Source organism: Mustelus asterias, chromosome 27, assembly GCF_964213995.1.
Source record: "Mustelus asterias chromosome 27, sMusAst1.hap1.1, whole genome shotgun sequence".
Classification (NCBI taxonomy): domain Eukaryota; kingdom Metazoa; phylum Chordata; class Chondrichthyes; order Carcharhiniformes; family Triakidae; genus Mustelus; species Mustelus asterias.
Window position 1 is genome coordinate 6,327,015 of NC_135827.1, and position 21,486 is coordinate 6,348,500.

The 21,486-nt window shown below is 44.9% G+C and overlaps 1 protein-coding gene across 1 annotated transcript in view; it reads right to left on the reverse strand.

Annotated features, from left to right (window-relative positions):
- Positions 1 to 5,070: 5,070 nt before the first annotated feature.
- The window catches only part of LOC144479886 (CMP-N-acetylneuraminate-beta-galactosamide-alpha-2,3-sialyltransferase 4-like), a 93,283-nt gene continuing 76,867 nt past the window's right edge, over positions 5,071 to 21,486 (reverse strand). The window contains exons 10-11 of the mRNA XM_078198925.1: positions 12,384 to 12,533; positions 5,071 to 5,160 (exon numbers count right to left, since the gene is read on the reverse strand). Of these exons, the coding sequence (XP_078055051.1) occupies positions 5,071 to 5,160; positions 12,384 to 12,533 (240 nt within the window). The remainder of the gene's footprint in view (positions 5,161 to 12,383; positions 12,534 to 21,486) is intronic.

Consider the following 21,486-nt stretch of genomic DNA (forward strand, 5'->3'; position numbering starts at 1 on the left):
TCCATATCATTGATATCGATTGTAAATAGCTTCTGATTGGAGGACCAATTTATACCTACTCTCTTGTTGGTTTACCCAATCCTCTATCCATCCAAATTCTCTCCCCGTGTCTAGTGATACAGTCAGGCAGACTAGCTTCCATTTCTATAACTAGTTCTTGGGTTCTAAGGGCGGCATGGTGGCACAGTGGGTTAGCACTGCTACCTCACAGCACCAGGGACTCAGGTTCAATTTCGGCCTCAGGTCACTGTCTGTGTGGAGTTTGCTGTGTCTCCGTGGGTTTCCTCCGGGTGCTCCGATTTCCTCCCACAGTCCAAAGATGTGCAGGTTAGGTTGATTGGCCATGCTAAATTGACCCTAGTGTTAAGGGGATTTGCAGGGTAAATATGAGGGTTTATGGGGATAGGTCCTGGGTGGGACTGTGGTCGGTGCAGACTCGATGGGCCTCCTTCTGCACTGTAGGGATTCTATGGGTCTTTAGTCTCTTGTCAGGGTCTTATAGCTTGAGGAACATCACTTCACATCAAGCATGGCTGACCAGGAGTCTTTCCCACTCTTACTGCCAGCCATTGGCATGTTTGGAAGGGTTTTGCAGGTTGGCATTCAACCTGTTTGGCCGCATTGTAAGCATACCTCCCTCGGCCATCAATTTCTGAGATGGAGTTTGAAACTGGAGCTTCCGGCTCAGGGGCAGGGTACTACCTGCTGCGTCACAAGGCCATCCTCCACCCATGCTAATATATTATGCCCTATACCATGAGCCCTTATTTTGTGTGTCTTAATGTTGTGCCGAGGTTTAAAGTGAGAGAAAGGAATAAACTCAGTAATTACTGACCAGTAAACCTAACTTCAGCAGTGGGTAAATTATTGGATTAAATTCTGAGGGACAGCATAACTCTCCAATTAGAAAGGCACCAATTAGCCAAAAGTCAGCATGGATTTGTTAAGAGAAGATAGTTTCTGCCCAATTGATAAAATTATTTGAGAGGATAATAAGAAGACTCAATGACGAGTGTATATATGTGTATGTATGTAATTAAATGTTTATGATGTGGCGATGCCAGCGTTGGACTGGGGTAAACACAGTAAGAGTTTTAACAACACCAGGTTAAAGTCCAGGACTTTAACCAGGTGTTGTTAAAACTCTCACTGTATTAAATGTTTACACATTGAATATATAAATAAGAGGCAAAATTATCCGACCTCCCAGCCGCATGCTTTCTGCCAGCGAGAGGTGGTGTGTTGTTTGCTAGCGGTGGGATTCTCTGGTCCCGCTGCTGTCAATGGAATTCCCATTTATTTCACCCCACTCTGATGGGAAAGCCACAGGCCGGGGTGTGCTGCCGGCTGGGCTGGAGAATCCCACCGGCATGAATGGCCGGGGAATTCCAGCCAAGATACTTTTGTTAATTTATTACAAATAAATTTCCCATACTCCAAATACAAAATGAAAATTCTAATTCCTTGGCACAAGGCTAGCTTTTTGGAAGAGGCATTCACACCTGCAGCTTGGTTCAATTAGCATTCTGCAACACTCTTTGGTTTTGCTCTGCTACTTTCAGGTTTTCTCACATTGGAACAGTCCTGATTCCCTCCTCAGCTGTTTCTTGGATGGACACGTAGCGATTGTAAGATCTGAACGATGTCAAGTATTATTCAAAAGGAATCAATGACTCAGAGCAAATGTTTATTCATTGACATTTTAAGACTACATCTTGTATTAAAGATTCCAGATTTAGCTCATGTAGCAAGAATGTGCTATGGGCTCAAAAAGAATAAAACTTAAATTTATACAGTGTCTACAATATAAAACATTCCAAGACACTTCACAAATACTGACACCCTACCAAGTAAGAAAACATTATAATCAGCAGTTGAAAAGTTTGTCAAACAGGTAAGTTTTAAAGAGGGTCTTAATGAAACAGAGGGCAGATTATTGAGGGAATTGCCGGGCTTAGGGGCGAGAAGGTTTAAGACATGGTCACCAGTAGTGAGGAGAAGGGAGTGGGAGATGCCCACAATGGAGTGACACAGAGTTCTCTAAGGGTTGCAGGGCTGGACGAGGTTACAGATAGACTTTCCAACGCTTGTCCCAAATATATTCCTCATCCTAATGTCAGAAGAGTGCCCTCTAATGCACCATCTTCCTCACTTCCCACGTCAGCACCCTCTGCTCTGTCTGAGAAACTGGCAGTCAGTGTAAAGGGCAGCTTTTGTGCTCTGACCATTTCACTGGATAGTGAACAGGAAGCAAGCTGAGACTAGCCAAATTAAATTCATATCACCCTCCAGGGCCAGGGAACCCACTGCTCCGTCTGCCAACATACCCACTTTAAAAAATACCTGAAGATATCACAATGTATTACATTTAATATTTACATATCTTAATCCCTGATTGACTGCTGTTAATCAAAGTGTTAGTGCAATCTACGATACCCGTGTAATGTCACTGGCGTGGTCAAGCTGCTTCTTCAAACTGTGCAAGTTTCATTCTCTCTAAATCCAGCTGCCTTCCCCGTGCCCATTTCAAACAGGGATTCAGAGAACAAGGATCAACATCCACCGGCTCCAGACAAAGCTGGCTGGGGGGGAGCAGGTGGATGGAAGTATTTGGGGGCTGGGTGGTTAAGGTCCCTGGCAGTGAGCAAGCTGGAGAAAGCCCCTCTGCAAAAGACTCCGAGACACCTCCTTGCAATCGGTCAGATTCATGAACGAAGGAGTAATCCTGGCAATGGAGCCATGTCGGAGAAACAACGAGTCCCGAATGGATAAAAGCAAAATGCTACAGATACTGGAATCCGAAACAAAAACAGAAAATGCTGGAAAATCTCAGCAGGTCTGACAGCATCTGTGGGGAGAGAATCGAGCCAGCGTTTCGAGTCTGGGTGACCCTTCGTCAGAGCTCAAAATGGATCTCTCCCTTTCCGCAAGTCACTCGGAGAACAATCTTCTTAAAAAGAAAACGTTCACATTTTTCCCACAAATGCCCTGACACAAGTTATTTCTTTTGTTTGAGGCCGGGGAGATAGGCAGCAGTTTCACATAAGACTGTCAATCTTCAGTTCCAGCTCTTCCTTCATTTGTTAATCCATCAGCAACTGAATCTTCAGAGTAAAAATTGCACCGAAACTGCATAAAATCTCAAGTTACCGAGTTTAAAGAAATACCTGCATCTGAGAAGGAGACGTTGCACAAAGATTTGATCCACTGGAGTAAATTCATGTTTGTCTATGAGTTACAAAGTGCTTTTAATTATATTAGTGTGGACCATTTAGCCAGTTAAGAACTCATGTATGTAAGCCAGTAATCTGGGGAGGCAGTGGTGTATTAGTATTATTACTGGACTAGTAATCCAAAGACCCAGGGTAATGCTCTGGTGACCTGGGTTCGAATCCCACCATGGCAGATGGTGAAATTTGAATTCAACAAAAATCTGGAATTAAAAAGTCTAACCATGATCATGAAACCATTGTCAATTGTTAGAAAAAACCCATCTGGTTCACTAATGTCCTTCAGGGACAACATCCTGCCATCCTTACCTGGTCTGGGCTAAATGTGACTCCAGACCACAGCAATATGGTTGAAATGGAGGGCACTTAGGGATGGGACATAAAATGCTGGCCCAACCAGTGATGCCAACATCCCATGAATGAATAAGAAAATATCTGATCCAGGAGGAGGTGTCAACTGGGTATTGATCAGCTGAAATTCCACTACCATCCTAGGAACTACTTTGATCGCCTATCACTTCATCCAAGATCTGCACATCAAGGCGCTTTATTCCTAGGAATGTTTTCGAACACTGCTGATCGTTTATCAATATTCTCTTAATGAGCAATTTGGCAAAACTGAACTAGAACATTAAAAGCCAATCAAAAGGCCAATATCTGCACCTATTTGGGGAGGCACGGCGACACAGTGGTTAGCACTGCTGCCTCACAGTGCTGGAGACCTGGGTTCGATTTCCTGCTTGGGTGACTGTCTGTGCGGAGTCTGCACATTCTCCCCGTGTCTGTGTGGGTTTCCTCCGGGTGCTCCGGTTTCCTCCCACAGTTTGAAAGACGTGCTGGTTCGGTGCATTGGCCATGCTAAATTCTCCCTCAGTGTACCCGAACAGGCACCAGAGAGTGGCAACTAGGGGGTTTACACAGTAACTTCATTGCAGCATTAATGTAAGCCTACTTGTGACACTAATAAATTAACTTAAACTATTCTATGATCCTCTCACTGCTGGGTTATTCAATGGCATTTGGATTCCAGCCATTTTGTTTCGAAAGCAAGTCACTAATTTTCTAATTTTAATGAACACATTTCTTTGGATACCTGAGAGATAGGAAACATTCCTTCATATCGCTTCCTTCTGAAAGTTAAAGAAACAATCGGGTGGAATCCCCAGTATGATTTCAATTGTTTAACTCATTAAGTTGCATTTTCCATGATTACAGTGTAAAGTTATTGTTAACCTGTTCTTCAGCAGTCAGTGCGCTGTGTTGCTCCATGAATGATCGGAAAGGAATGTTCCATCTCCTCCCTTTGCAAAAAAAGTTTACTACTGCACATATGTTGCTGCCATGTAGTTACTTGTGCCAACATCATTGGTCCTCCAGAAGCCTAAGCTAACGCCCGGGAGGCATGCTTTCAAATTCCACCAGAGCAGCTGCTGTGATACTCTAAAACTTTACAAGTCACCAATTAGTCCCCAGTGGGAATATTGTCATTTTAAATTTTAAATTTAATTAATAAATCTTGTATATCATAAAGTTTGCCTCAGTAATGTTGACAGTTGGAGCTCTTCAGTGAGATCCTTGAGGGAAGAAAGTCCTTACCTGGTCTGGCCTACATTTGATTGGAGAACCAAATTAACGTGGTAAATTTTGAGCTGCCTACAAACCTCAGAATTCAGACACCCTCCACCAGAGTAAGACGCAAACAGGGGCTGAGCAGGGTGGGAATAAGACACTCAGAGTGGTGAGAGTTTGAGTGTGTTGGAGGGGAGGGTATAGATACAAGTAAACTCTAAATTCTCAGCAGCCCTGTTGAAAGCAAATCATCTCAATAATGTAAAGGTGGTCACTGTGCTGCAGTGAGATATTTGATAATGCCAGCATTCCGGAGCTTCTTCAAGATCAAGCCTTCATGGGAGACATTGTGCACAGTTTTCTGAAAAACAAAAGTAATCAGAATGATTAAGTTGGTCACAACTCCAAGTGACTAATGACAAATGTACAAAGGCTGAAGGGAAACCAAGATCTTTGTCAGTTCCGTGAGAAGTCTCACAACACTAGGTTAAAGATCCAATGGGTTTATTTGGAATCACAAGCTTTCAGAGCGCTGCTCAGGTGAGTCACCTGATGAAGGAGCAGCGCTTTGAAAGCTCGTGATACCAAATAAACCTGTTGGACTTTAACCTGATATTGTGAGACTTCTTACTGTGCCCACCTCATTCCAACGCTGGCATCTCCACACCTTTGTCAGCTCTGACGAAGAGTCATCTAGCATTGAAATGTTGGCTCTCCTCTCTCCCCACAGATCCTGTCAGACCTGCTGGGATTTTCCAGCATTTTTCTGTTTTGGTTTCATATTCCAGCATTGCAGTATTTTGCATTTAACTAGGATCTACATACTTTTGGGAGTCAGAGCAATAAACTTTAATGTCCGTGGCTGAGAAAATAAAGCTGCTGTGATACTCTAAAACTTTACAAGTTACCTATTAGTCCCCAGTGGGAATATTGTCATTTTAGCAACCACATTTTCAGAAGTATGTGAAGGCCTTAAAGAGTCTGAAGAGGAGGTTTACCAGAGGAAGACTGTGAATGAGGAACTTCAGCCATGTGTGGAGAGTGGAGAAACAAGCAATGTTGGAGCAGAGATTATAATTTCAAGGGTTATGGTAATGAGATGGTAATGTGTATCATGATGTAACAGGGACATCAGCAGTCATGTGCCAGAGACTCTGTTAGAAAGAAAGATGGAGTAGGCTGCACACAACAGAGATGTACTTACTGAATCGCTTATCATATCAAATGAAACGGTTTTGAAGAAACCTATCTTGTTTCTCCTGAGTCGAGGGAAAAGTTTCCCAGTACAGATTAGGCCACGAGTTAAACTATATAACAAAGGTTAATCCACCTAACCAGCATGTCTTTGGGACTGTGGGAGGAAACTGGAGCACCCGCCCCTCCCACAATCTGAAAGACGTTCTGGTTAGGTGCACTGGCCATGCTAAATTCTCCCTCAGTGTACCCGAACAGTTGCCAGAGTGTAGCGACTAGGGGATTATCACAGAAACTTCACTGCAGTGTAAATGTAAGCCTACTTGTGACACTAATAAATAAACTTTAATAACCAGACGGAACTGATTGAACCGAATTGTCAAAATATTCAACGTGGAGATGAGGGGGATTTTTCTAACACGGGGAGTTATTCTGGTCGGGATTGAACTGGTTGGAAATGTGGTGGAAGCAAATTCAAAAGCGAACAATTCAACATTTCAAAGGAAATGGGACAGATAATAGAAATGGAAACCTTTACAGAGACACGGCTGGGAAGAGGAGCTCGGTTATTCCCATTGGGAAGCTCTTTAGCAGAGATGCTACAAGCACGATGGGCTGAATGGTCTCATCCAGTGCTATAAGATTCGATAAAATTGAGTAGGAGTGAATGCCGCTCTCCTGTTCAGAGATTGTCCAGTTTACTGCCTGTCTCTGAGAACCAGACGCAAACCTCAATCTGCTTTTAATCAAACTGGACCCGACAACAGGAACATTCTAGAACTGCTGTTCAATCAAGCACTGAGCACGTAGGCACTAAAATGAATAGTGTTATGTGGGACTGTACAGTGAGCAGATCAGGTCTCCTGCGACAGAAAGAGTTGATTGGCAGCATTGGCGAGTCACCATCAAATCTAACAAACTATTTGTTCCAAAAATTGGTGTTGTTATAGCCAGGTGTCCAGAGCAGATTGTGCACAGAAAAAGATCCAAGATCAGTATCTAAACTGGTTTTAAAAGAGGAAGTAAATAAGACCCGGGAGATTAAAGTGAGTTTGGAATCACTATTTTCTTTTACGATGATGACTGCCAGAGTTTTACTGTGAAATTATTTATTTTTATTCGAGGCCAGCATTTGTTGCCCATCCCTAAATGCCCTTGAGAAGATGATGATGAATCTCCTTCTGGAACGCTGCAGTCGATGCTGAGTAAGTGAACACACAGCGCTGCTACAGTGAGATACAGGATTTTGACCCAGCGACAGTGATGGACAGCGATATAAATGCAGGTCAGGATGGTACATGACCTAGAGAGCAACTTGTGGGTGGTGATGTTTCCATGTATCTGCTGCCCTTGTCCTCCTGGATGGTAGAGGCTGCAAGTTTGTGAGGTGTTGTCAAATGATCTTGCTGAGTTGTTGCAGTGCATCTTGTATACGGAGCACACTGCTGCCATTGTCACTGTGTACTTTGCAACAATGCTGCCAAGCTAGGAACAAACAAAAACAGCTGCTTCTTTTCAAACCCGCATCACTGTCGCTGAAGTGGAACCATCCTTGTTTGCCTTTCTTGATCGAAATCAATAGCTTTTGGCAACACCATGAGTTCAGTTTCCGCATATCCCCTGATAGTCACTATCTCCCTTTCTGTGTCATGCTAGACTATCCGATCTCCGGTTTTGGGTGAACAATGGACAGACCAATGTCATCATCTTCTGCCTCCGTCACTAAGACCACACAGCCCGTTACCAACTCCATCGCCCACTCGGCCCACTGTCTCAGGCTGGGACGGAGGATCACAGCCTCAGCATTCTGTTTGACCCTGAGCTGAGCTTTAGCCCCCGTACCCCTTTCACCAGAAAACCCAGCAACCTCCATTCCTGCTCTTAGCTCAGCGCAAGAGCCACTGAAACCCTCATCAAAGTTCTTCTTAACTCCACACCCAACTATTATTGTCAGGTCTGCTGGCCAGCTACTCATTACAAACCTGTACAGGGTGTGCACTTTCGGGTAATTGGTGTTGCCTTTTTATGTCTTTGACTTTAAAAAAAAAGCGAAAGTCCAGAAATTCCAGGTGTGTCTGCATGACTTCCCATGAAAGAATGCTCCTTCATGCACACATTTCAGATTTATTACCCTGTTTACTTCACAATTGCAAACATTAAAATCCATTTCAGTGAAGTAAGAGCTTTATTTTTGCTCAATTCATTATGTTTAGATTGTGTCTTTAATTCGTTCCAACACTGAATTTACTTCATGTTTAATAACTGCCCATTATACTATTTTACTACCAATCAGAGCATCAGGAATTAATAAATATATCTGAAAGCAGCTTTAAGGTGTAAGTAACACTCACTAAATTTCAATTTATAATCTTCTCTCCATCTATAGCTAAAATATAGGATAAAAGATTGGGATTGGATGGTCTTATCATAGGGCTAGCACAGACACAATGGGCCAAAAGGCTTCCTCCTTCTATGATGCTCTGGGATTCCATTCACCATCCTCCATTAATGTTACTTCATTCAAAACTCTGTTGCCAGTATCCTGCACCATCATCCAGTCACCATCAATTCTGGCCTCCCTGATCTTGGCTCCTGGGCCCCTGTGCCTCCAGTTTAAAATTCACATCCTTGTGTGTAAATGTCTCCATGTGATTTCCCTTCCCTAACCTTGTAACGTCCTCCAGCCTTCAACCATTCCTAGCCAAAGTCTCTATTCAGCACGTAAGTGTCCCTCTCTTTTCCCGGTCAATAGAGTTTCACCAGCATTTGCCCAGACCCCACACTCTGAATCTCTTTCTTCATAAGCCCATTCATTTTTAAACTAGAATCATAGAATTCCTACAGTGCAGAAGGAGGCCATTCAGCCCATCGAGTCTGCACCAACTCTCCAAGAGCATCTTACCCAGGCCCTATCTATGTAACCCCACATGTTGCCCCTGCTAATCCCCCTGACCTATACATCCTAGGACACTTGAGCATGGGCAATCCACCTAACCTGCACATATTTGGAATGTGGGATGCAACTGGGGCACCCGGACTGAACCCACACAGACGTGGGGAGAATGTGAAAACTCCATACAGTCAGAGGCCGGAATTGAACCGGGGTCCCTGGTGCTGTGAAGCAGCAATGCTAACCACTGTGCCACCGTGCCACCCTTCTGCTCCTTTAACAACCCTCTTTAAATCTCATTCCTTGGACCCAGGTTTTGTCAGCTCCTTCCAATCTTCCTCAGCAACTGTTTTTTCTCAGTGTGTCTGTGAAGCACCTCTGGCCAATTTTGACAGTAATGTTTAACTGAGATCAGTTTTTTAAAAATGGCCGAAATCCTCCTTCCTTGTTTGCGGCTGGGATTTTCCAGTGCCGCTGAAAGTGAATGGAGTCTTGGCTGGGTGGGACGGTAAAATTCTGGCCAAAATTTAAGAAACAACAAAGAGAGACTAAGAAAGCGATAAAGAAAGGAAGGATAGACTATGAAGCTAGGCTAGCAATTAATATAAAAAATGATAGTAAAAGTTTTTATAAATATATAAAAAGGAATAGAGTGGCTAGAGTGAATGTTGGACCCTTGGAGGACGAGAGGGGGGAGTTAATAGTGGGAAATGAGGATATGGCTGAGTCTTTAAATAAGTTTTTTGTGTCGGTCTTCACGGTGGAGGACACAAATAGTTTGCCAAATATTAACGATAGAGGGTTGGCAGCAGGAGAAATACTTAATACGATTAATGTTACCAGAGAGGCAGTGCTGGGTAGACTAATGGGACTGAAGGTGGACAAGTCCCCGGGTCCGGATGGAATGCATCCCAGGGTATTGAAAGAAATGTCAGAGGTAATAGTGGATGCGTTAGTGATTATTTATCAAAACTCGTTGCATTCTGGGGTAGTGCCGGTTGATTGGAAAACGGCTAATGTTACGCCGCTGTTTAAAAAAGGAAGGAGACAAAAGGCGGGTAACTATAGGCCGGTCAGCTTAACGTCTGTAGTAGGGAAAATGCTGGAATCCATTATTAAAGAGGAGATAGCAGGGCATCTGGATAGAAATGGTTCGATCAATCAGACGCAGCATGGATTCATGAGGGGAAAGTCGTGCTTGACGAACATGTTGGATTTTTATGAAGATGTGACTAGGGCGGTTGATGGAGGAGAACCGGTGGATGCGGTGTTTTTGGATTTCCAAAAGGCGTTTGATAAGGTGCCCCATAAAAGGCTGCTGAAGAAGATTAGGGCACACGGAGTTGGGGGTAGTGTGTTAAAGTGGATTGGGGACTGGCTATCCGACAGGAAGCAAAGAGTCGGAATAAATGGGTGTTTTTCCGGGTGGAGGAAGGTAACTAGTGGCGTGCCGCAGGGATCGGTACTCGGGCCGCAACTGTTTACCATTTATATAGATGATCTGGAGGAGGGGACGGAGTGTAGGGTAACGAAGTTTGCAGACGACACAAAGATAAATGGAAAAGTGAATCGTGTGGAGGACGGAGAAGATCTGCAGAGAGATTTGGACAGGCTGAGTGAGTGGGCGAGGATATGGCAAATGGAGTATAACGTTGAGAAATGCGAGGTTATACACTTTGGAGGAAATAATAACAAATGGGATTACTATCGCAATGGAAACAAATTAAAACATGCTACCGTGCAAAGGGACCTGGGGGTCCTTGTGCATGAGACGCAAAAGCCCAGTCTGCAGGTACAACAGGTGATCAAGAAGGCAAATGGGATGTTGGCCTATATTGCGAGGGGGATAGAATATAAAAGCAGGGATGTCTTGATGCACCTGTACAGGGCATTGGTGAGGCCGCAGCTGGAATACTGTGTGCAGTATTGGTCCCCTTATATGAGGAAGGATATATTGGCATTGGAGGGAGTGCAGAGAAGGTTCACCAGGTTGATACCGGAGATGAGGGGTTTGGATTATGAGGAGAGGCTGAGGAGATTGGGTTTGTACTCGTTGGAGTTTAGAAGGATGAGGGGGGATCTTATGGAGACTTATAAGATAATGCGGGGGCTGGATAGGGTGGAGGCGGAGAGATTCTTTCCACTTAGTAAGGAAGTTAAAACTAGAGGACACAGCCTCAAAATAAAGGGGGGTCGGTTTAAGACAGAGTTGAGGAGGAACTTCTTCTCCCAGAGGGTGGTGAATCTCTGGAATTCTCTGCCCACTGAGGTGGTGGAGGCTACCTCGCTGAATATGTTTAAAGCGCGGATGGATGGATTCCTGATCGGTAAGGGAATTAAGGGTTATGGGGATCAGGCGGGTAAGTGGTACTGATCCACGTCAGATCAGCCATGATCTTATTGAATGGCGGGGCAGGCTCGAGGGGCTAGATGGCCTACTCCTGCTCCTATTTCTTATGTTCTTATGTTCTTATGTGTGGAATTAAATAGAGGTCTTTGAAATGTGGATGCTATGGCGGTGGTAGCGCAGTGGTATTGTCACTGGATAAGTTACCCAGAAATTCTGGGACTCGGGTTCAAATCCCACCACGGCAGACGGTGGAATTTAAATTTAATAATGCATCTGAAATTATAAAGTCTAACGATGACCATGAATCATGGGGTTGAGGAAAGTAGTAAGAAGTTTAACAACACCAGGTTAAAGTCCAACAGGTTTATTTGGTAGCAAAAGCCACAAGCTTTCGGAGCCTTAGGTTCCTTCTTCAGGTGAGTGGGAATGAAACGTATCAGGGGAGGCTATGTCTTAGTGGTATTATTGCTAGGCTAATAATCCAGAAACTCAGCTAATGTTCTGGAGACCTAGGTTCGAATCCCGCAACGGCAGATAGTGGAATTTGAATTCAATAACAGATACCGGCAATTAAGAATCTACCGATGACCATGAAACCATTGTCAATTGTTGGAAAAACCCATCTGGTTCACTGATGTCCTTTAAGGAGGGAAACCTGCCATCCTTACCTGGTCTGGCCTACATGTGACTCCAGATTCACAATAATGTGTTTGACTCTGAAATGGCCCAGGTCTGGACAGTAAATTCTGGCCTAGCCAATGATGCCTAAATCCCATAAATGAATTTTTAAAAAGACATTGCTAAGAACTCCACAGACATAAGAGTACCAGAAATTGGAAGAGGAAAAGCAACTCTTATAAACGTGATGTTCAGAAAAGAAAATGTCAGGATTTTAGCCATTTGATTAGAGTTGAAAAGCTACAGAGATGTCTTCGAGTGGACAAATTGGAAGGCCACAGGAAAAGGGGTCGAGCTTGATATAGTTGGATGACGGACATCACAGAGCAGTTGCAGATAAACTTCATTGGATGTAAGACAGGTGAGTGTGAGTTGCCATGACAGCGGATATCCCAGTTGGAACAGCTACAAACAACAACAGTAAGATAGAATGTAAAACCATCCACCGGGATTATTTCCATCTGATACTTACAGACATGTGCCTCATGTACAGTCGATCAAAGTAATGAATCAGTCCATTTGTTTGATTCAGCGGGTAACCAAATCCAGCAACGTGAATTTCATCGCAATAGTTCAGACCCAGCGTGATGGCTAAAAACCCAGTGGTTGGATGGGATCTTCTCTGTGGATGTAGAAAAAAAATTGTGTGGGAATATGTAGCAAAGCTAAAGGCTTCAACAATGTGGCCCTGTCTCCAAATGCTGTTGGGATTTCAGCTAAGTGTAAGAGAGGCAAAAAGGCTGATGGGAAATGTGGCTGAGTGACAGGGACACAGTCATAGAGTCATGGAGGTTTACAGCATGGAAACTGGCCCTTCGGCCCAATTTGTCCATGCCGCCCTTTTTTTTAAACCCCTAAGCTAGTCCCAATTGCCCGCATTTGGCCCATATCCCTCTATACCCATCTTACCCATGTAACTCTCTAAACAGTTAAAATGTGGAGATGCCGGCGTTGGACTGGGGTAAACACAGTAAGAGTTTTAACAACACCAGGTTAAAGTCCAACAGGTTTATTTGGTAGCAAATGCCATTCCACTCACATTGTCTGTATCTTTAAGACCTGATTAGCTGTAAAGATTCACATTCCAATCAGTATTCTGTAACTTGATTTTGTGTCTCTGTATGCCCTGTTTGAGAGCAGTTATCCACTCCATCTGACGAAGGAGCAGCGCTCCAAAAGCTAATGGCATTTGCTACCAAATAAAACTGTTGGACTTTAACCTGGTGTTGTTAAAACTCTTACTGTGTAAACAGTTAAAAGACAGAATTGTACCCGCCTCTACTACTACCTCTGGCAGCTTGTTCCAGACACTCACCACCCTCTGTGTGAAAAAATTGCCCCTCTGGACACTTTTGTATCTCTCCCCTCTCACCTTAAACCTGTGCCCTCTAGTTTTAGACTCCCCTACCTTTGGGAAAATCTATTGACTTTCTAGCTGATCTATGCCTCTCAGACACTTCAAGGATTCACATAGGAATGTTCTGCCGCAGGAAACAAGACAAGAGGAGGTCTCTGCACTTCAAAAGGTGGTCGTTATCAGGTGGGGTAGTTGGGCGCAGCACGGTGGCACAGTGGTTAGCACTGCTGCCTCACAGCCCCAGGGACCCGGGTTCAATTCCCAGCTTGGGTCACTGTCGGTGTGGAGTTTGCACGTTCTCCCCGTGTCTGCGTGGGTTTCCACCGGGTGCTCCGGCTTCCTCCCACAGTCCTAGGTGGATTAGCCATGCTAAATTGCCCCTTAGTGTCAGGGGAACTAGCTAGGCTAAATGCATGGAGTTACGAGGATAGGACTTGGGTAGGATTGTGGTTGGTGCAGATCGATGGGCTGAATGGCCTCCTTCTGCACTGTAGGATTCTATGATTCTATGATCGTAGACAATCACCCACCCATCACATGGGAATGCAAGCAGACACACAGTCCCAAGGAAGAGATAAATATTGTCACAGACGTAGCCAAATTAACGTCAACCTATAGGTAGAATTATTGTGGAAGGGAGCTTGAAGACGGGTGCTGGATCCCCGTTGGTGCCTGGACAGAATGATTAGTCAGTGACATTTCCACAACTTCCCTAGAAGCCATTAGATAAGTATAGTTTGTTTAAACCCATGCTGATGAATCAGTAGTGGGAGCAAAGGAAGGTAGAATCATTTGTGTGTTTTAAACAGGGTATAGTAGACTTTGCTCTTATAGCGATAGGCATTGGGGTTTTATATTTTGTTTAATAAAGAAGTGATAAAAAATGGTGTTGCGTCTGACGATCGACTGGAGCGAGGGGTCTCAGTCAACAACAGAGTATGAATAGGAAAGAGTGAATGAGGGACAGAGAGGGAACAGACAAGACCAAAAAGAGGAGGGATATTTCAAATGATAAAATGGTTCTGATCGACCTGGAATGAGGAGTGCGAGGAATGAAGAAATGAGAAGTGGGACAGCTGAAGTGAAGAAACGCTAAAGAAAGGCCCAGAAGACAGGGCAATGGGAAGGAATAAGATTCAGAAACATCAAGCATTAAGCCATGCTTGGGGTTACAGTTTTCCGGATTAAATGAAGATCAAAGGATTTGGGCATGTAAAGAGATCCATTGTTTTGAGGTTCAGGGAGGAACAAGTAAGTTAGAACGGGCCGAATCTTCCAAGGAGTGGCAACCATTGTCGAATTGTATCTCCACCCTATTCCCTCACCTAACACCAGAGCTCCACTTTTCTTACCCAGAACTGAGCCTGCTGAGAAATGTGGAGCATTCCGACACCTGGAGACCCTCCCTCGTAATGGAGGAGTGTTAGGTGAAACTAAGCTCAAGGGCATGTACCTTTTCACGGCAAGTTCAAATGTCCCAAAGAAATTCGAAAGAGAAGCGAGGGGGAGAAGGTGAGTGATTGAGGGGATAGGCTGGTTAGGGGATCAGAAGGGTTTTGGGAGGTAATGGATAATCCGGAAGGTAGTCAGGGGTTGATGGGGTAGTTGGGTGTTCAGGGGGGGCTAGTCAGCTGATCAGCAGGGTAGTTTGTTGGTTGGAGTGGTCGTCATGTGGTCTGGGGTTCGTGAGGGGAGCTGGTGGTTGGGGTGTAGCCGGGGGTGGGCTGTTGTCAGGGTAGGGTGTTGGAGATGGGGATTTGTCAAGCGGAGTCACGGATTCTAACTCTTTCTGGGTAACTATTCTGTTAAGTGAGTCAGAACCAATCAAAGTTGAAACTTCCCAGGCAATTCCCGTGAATTCCAAGGGATTCCCCAGCGCATCTTCCAGAGCGCGAACATCCAGAACAAATGAGTTTTGACTTCAAAGCAATATGGATATGGCTCAGATCTTACAGCGTCCAGATTTTCGGACAAAACCCATCATAACCTTTCCACTCACAACCCTGTGACCTACCCACCCTCTTACGCAGCAGGCATAATACCCAACCGACTCATTTACCCACTTACCGCACTGTTACGATTCACTCACTCACTCACACCTACTGACACGATGAAAAGCTATTTAAATGCCTCACCTTTTTTTACTGTGTTTGTGAATGGGGTGGCACGGTATAACAGTGGTTAGCACTGCCTCACAGTACCAGGGATCTGGGTTCGATTCCCGATTTGGGTCACTGTGTGGACTTTGCATGTTCTCCCCGTGGCTGCGTGGGTTTCCTCCGGGTGCTCCAGTTTCCTCACACGGTCCAAAGATGTGCTGGTTAGGTGGATTGGCCGTGCTAAATTGCCCCTTAGTGTCAGGGGGACTGGCTGGGGTAAATGTATGGGGTTAGGGGGATAGACCCTGGATGGGATTGTGGTTGGTGCAGTCACGATGGGCCGAATGGCCTCCTTCTGCACTGTAGGATTCTATGACTCTAAGTCTTATCATATTATGGCAGCCATTGCTGTCCGACGGGGTGTGGCGTATCTTTCCCTAAACATCCTGCCCGACAAGGGAAGACTCCAGGAAGGAGCCCCAGCCCGAATTCCATCGTAGTGTGATGCAATAGGAGTGGAGTGGCAAACCAACATTGATACAGCCCCACTTCAAAGAGTAAATCTCCAGCTTCCGATTTGATTTGATTTGATTTATTCTTGTCACATGTATTGATGCACAGTGAAAAGTATTGTTTCTTACGCACTATACAGACAAAGCATACCGTACATAGAGAAGGAAAGGAAAGGGTGCAGAATGTAGTACAGTCATAGCTAGTGTGTAGAGGAAGATCAACTTAATGCGAGCTAGGACCATTCCTGATGGCAACAAGAAAGAAACTGCTCTTGAGTCGTATTCTCAGTCTTTTGTATCTTTTTCCTGACGGAAGAAGGTGAAAGAGAGAATGTCCGGGGTCCTTGATTATGCTGGCTACTTTTCCGAGGCGGCTGGAAATGTAGGCAGAATCAATGAATGGGAGGTTGGTTTGCGTGATGGTTTGGGCTGCGTTCACAACCCTTTGTAGTTTCTTGCAGTCTTAGACAGAGCAGGAGCAATACCAAGCTGTGATACAACCAGAAAGAATGCTTTCTATGGTGCGTCTGTAAAGGTTGGTGAGAGTCATAGCGGACATGCCAAATTGCCTTAGTCTTCTGAGAAAGTAGAGACGAGGAAACTTCCAGTGAGCAATCCCCATGATAAAGAGAGATGAGAACCGTGACATTGGGGAGAAGTTGTGTGCCATGGTATGAGACTAGCACTGAACTCTTGGACACATTCCTGTTTGATTTTTATTTGTCCTGGAATGTGGATAATATTAACAAGGCAACATTTATTGTCAAACCCTAGTTGCCCTGAGGAAATTAAGAGTTAACCACACAGTGTATGACTGGAATTATGTGTTCACCACATGAGGAAGGAGTGGCCAATTTTCTCCCTGAAAGGATATTATTAAGTAGTTAAGCTTTTTAATGACAATCTATCAACGTCAAGCAAATCTATTGTGGCTTCAAGCTAAAAATTAATACATTTACTGAATTTGATTTCACAACAGGTGATGAGGGATTTGAACACATGCGTTAACTCAAACCCAGAGGCCCATCAATGATATTCAGTGCAGGCATAATGGGCCTAATGGCCTCCTTCTGTGCCATAAATATTGGGGGCGATTCTCCCAGCCTGCTGCGCTGCTCGAGTAGCACAACAGGCTGGGAGACATCAGCGGGGACTGTTTCGCGGGCTTCCCATTGGGGGTCACGGCCTCCGCATGTCTCCGGGAACAAGTTTTTTTGGTAATCATTTCCGGCACAGAGCTGCCGAGCATATGGAAATTATAATTTCCATTCTGATTAGTGGGCCTGGGACTGAGGTCTCCGGGCCCGCTAGTGTCTCCCCTCCCCGCCGGCAGTGCTTCACTCCAGCGGCGTTTATTCCTGCTCCCCGCTGATGGGAAACAGACAGCCCGACCCCGACTGGAAGGAAGAGAGGCCATTGAGACTCCACCCCAGGAGGTCAAGAGTAAGGGGAGGTGCCCCTTGGACAGTGCCAACCTAATACCCTGGCACTGCCCAAGGGGCACCTTGGCACTGCCCACCAGGGATCGGGCAGAGCCAAGGGGGCAGGGCCAGAGGGGGCTACTGGAGGGGATGAGGCCTATTGGGGGCGATCGGTGGGTGGGTTTATGTTGCAGCTGTATAAGGTGCTGGTGAGGCCACACCTAGAGTACTGTGTACAGTTTTGGTCTCCTTACTCGAGAAAGAATATACTGGCACTGGAGGGGGTGCAGAGGAGATTCACCAGGTTGATTTCAGAGTTGAGAGGGTTGGCTTAGGAGAGACTGAGTAGACTGGGGCTATACTCATTGGAATTCAGAAGAATGAGGGGAGATCGTATAGAAACATATATTACGAAGAGAATAGATAAGATAGAAGCAGGGAAGTTGTTTCCACTGGCAGGTGGAACTTGAATTAGGGAGCATGGCCAAAAATAAGGGGGAACCGATTTAGGACTGAGTTGAGGAGGAACTTCTTCACACAAAGCGTTGTGAATCTGTGGAATTCCCTGCCCAGTGAAGCAGTTGAGGCTACCCCATTGAATGTTTTTAAGGCAAAGATAGATAAATTTTTGAACAGTAAAGGAATTAAGGGTTATAGTGAGCGGGCAGGTAAGTGGAGCTGAGTCCACAAAAAGATCAGCCATGATCTTATTGAATGGCGGAGCAGGCTCGAGGGGCCAGATGGCCGACTCCTGCTCCTAGTTCTTATGTTTTATTATGAATTATGTTTCTATGTTTCAACAGCAACTCCACTGATCACTGGTCCGATAACAAACTGCTTTGCTGCAGCAGTAGTGACTACAAGGAGGAGAGCCAATTGGGAAGTAACGGATAAGGTCGGGTAAGTATTTACTACTTTTATCTCTTGTTCAAACAAAAAGCTAAAAAAAGGGCTTAGGAGAGCGAGGAGGGGGCATGAGAAATCCTTGGCGGGTCGGATCAAGGAAAACCCCAAGGCTTTTTACTCTTATGTGAGAAATAAAAGAATGACCAGGCTGAGGTTAGGGCCGGTCAAGGACAGTAGTGGGAACTTGTGCATTGAGTCAGAAGAGATAGGAGAGGCGATGAATGAATACTTTTCTTCAGTGTTCACCAAGGAGAGGGACCATGTTTTTTGAGGATGAGTGTGAGATACAGGCTGATAGGCTGGAGGAGGCAGATGTTCTGAGGGAAGGTGTATTAGCAATTTTGAAAAACCTGAGGGTCGATAAGTCCCCTGGGCCAGATGGGATATATCCTAGGATTCTTTGGGAGGCAAGGGATGAGATTGTAGAGCCTTTGGCTTTGATCTTTGGGTCCTCACTGTCCACGGGGATCGTGTCAGAGGACTGGAGAGTGGCGAATGTTGTTCCTCTGTTCAAGAAAGGAAATAGGAATGATCCTGGTAATTATAGGCTGGTTAGTCTTACTTTGGTGGTCGGTAAGTTAATGGAAAAGGTCCTGAGGGATAGGATTTATGAGTATTTGGAAAGATGCAGCTTAATCCGTGATAGTCAACACGGATTCGTGAAGGGTAAGTCTTGCCTCACAAATTTGATTGAATTCTTTGAGGAGGTAACTAAGTGTGTAGATGAAGATAGAGCAGTTGATGTCGTATACATGGATTTTAGTAAGGCATTTGATAAGGTTCCCCATGGTCAGCTCATGAAGAAAGTAAGGAGGTGTGGGATAGAGGGAAATTTGGCCGATTGGATAAGTAACTGGCTATCTCATAGAAGACAGAGGGTGGTGGTGGATGGAAAATTTTCAGACTGGAGACCAGTTACCACCGGTGTACCACAGGGATCAGTGCTGGGTCCTCTGCTATTTGTGATTTTTATCAATGACTTGGAGGAGGGGGCTGAAGGGTGGGTCAGTAAATTTGCTGATGACACCACGATTGGTGGAGTAGTGGATGAGGTGGAGAGCTGTTGTAGGCTGCAAAGAGACATTGATAGGATGCAGAGCTGAGCCGAAAAATGGCAGATGGAGTTTAACACTGATAAGTGCGAGGTGATTCATTTTGATAGGACAAATTTGAATGCAGATTACAGGGTCAATGGCAGGGTTCTGAGGAATGTGGAGGAACAGAGAGATCTTGGGGTTCATATCCACAGATCTCTGAAGGTTGCCACTCAAGTGGATAGAGCCGTGAAGAAGGCCTATAGTGTGTAAGCGTTTATTAACAGGGGGTTTGAGTTTAAGAGCCGTGGGGTTATGCTGCAACTGTACAGGACCTTGGTAAGACCACATTTGGAATATTGTGTGCAGTTCTGGTCACCTCACTATAAGAAGGATGTGGAAGCATTGGAGAGAGTGCAGAGGAGATTTACCAGGATGCTGCCTGGTTTGGAGGGTAGGTCTTATGAGGAAAGGTTGAGGGAGCTAGTGCTTTTCTCTTTAGAGCGGAGGAGGATAGAGGCGACTTAATAGAGGTTTATAAGATGATAAGGGGGATAGATAGAGTGGACGTTCAGAGACTATTTCCTCGGGTGAATGTAGCTGTTACTAGGGGGCATAACTATAAGGTTCATGGTGGGAGATATAGGAGGGATGTCCGAGGTAGGTTCTTTACTCAGAGAGTGGTTGGGGTGTGGAATGGACTGCCTGCTGTGATAGTGGAGTCAGACACTTTAGGAACTTTCAAGCCGTTATTGGATAGGCACATGGAGCACACCAGAATGATAGGGAGTGGGATAGCTTGATCTTGGTTTCGGACAAAGCTCGGCACAACATCGAGGGCCGAAGGGCCTGTACTGTGCTGTACTGTTCTATGTTCTATGTTCAATTTTATTCATTCATGGGACATGAACATCACTGGTTGGCCAGCATTTATTGCCCATTTATAATTGCCCTTGATTGATATCACTGAGTGGTTTGCTCGGCCATTTCAGAGGGCAGTTGAGAGTCAACCACATTGCTGTGGCTCTGGAGTCATATATAGGCCAGACCAGGTAAGGACGGCAGATTTCCTTCCCTAAAGGACATTCGTGAACCAGTTGAGTTTTTCTGACAATCGACAATGATTTCATGGTCAGTAGATTCTTAATTCCAGATATTTTTTATTGAATTCAAATTTCACTATCTGCCGTGGCGGGATTCGAACCCTGATCCCCCAGAACATTAGCTGAGTTTCTGGATTAATAGTCAAACCAAAATACCACTAGACCATCACCTCCCCTAATTATAGTTTGTAAGGTTTTTTTTGTGGTTTATAGTTGGCAAGGACTTCTTCATTGATCATTTGTTAATGAGTGTGATTGTCCACACAAGAAACTCTGGTCACGGGTCCTGTGGGTTCTTGTGTGTCTGATGAGCCCAATCCTAGAACCACATCTTTGACTGCACACTTGGCAGGTGTTTCTGGGAAGTTGACCCTTGGACTCAGGATTGCTGGGATTCCTTTCTCAGGCACCTTTTCCAGGCCTCCTCTTGCCGCTGGATGTCCTTGAAGAATTGTGATCCTTCAATCAGGAGGCTCCTCCAAGTCGATCCACGTCAAATGTCTACACATCCAGTCACCTCTTCGAAAAATTCAATCAATTTGGGCAGACATGACTTCCCCTTAAAACCATGCAGACTGTTATTGATGAATCCCTGCCCCTCCAAATGCAGATTAATTCTGTTTCTCAGAATTGCTTCCAATAGTTTCCCCACCACTGAGGTTAGACTGATTGGCCTGCAGTTTCCTAATTCATCCCTTGCTCCCTTCTTGAATAAAGTTTTAAAGTTTATTTATTAGTGTCACAAGTAGGCTTACATTAACACTGCAATGAAATTACTGTAAAAATCCCCTAGTCTCCACACTCCGGCGCCTGTTCGGGTAAACTGAGGGAGAATTTAGCATTGCCAATGCACCTAACCACACTGCCTGTCCTCCAGTCCCCCGGCGCCTCTGAGGTGACCAGAAAAGATTTGGCACCATTCTGTGGTACATGTTACAAAGCTTTCCAATGTTAAAACAATATATAACAACCAGTTGTTTTTACTGAAGGTAGATGTAAATGTGTTGGGTTCCTGAATCACTGGCAGCAAGGGGTTATAACAAAGAATTGTTTATTCAGGAGCTTCACAGCTGCCTCAATACTTGTGCTCAGCCCTGCACCCAAGTTTCTCACCATGTGACCCCCTTATGTAGCAGCGCCATC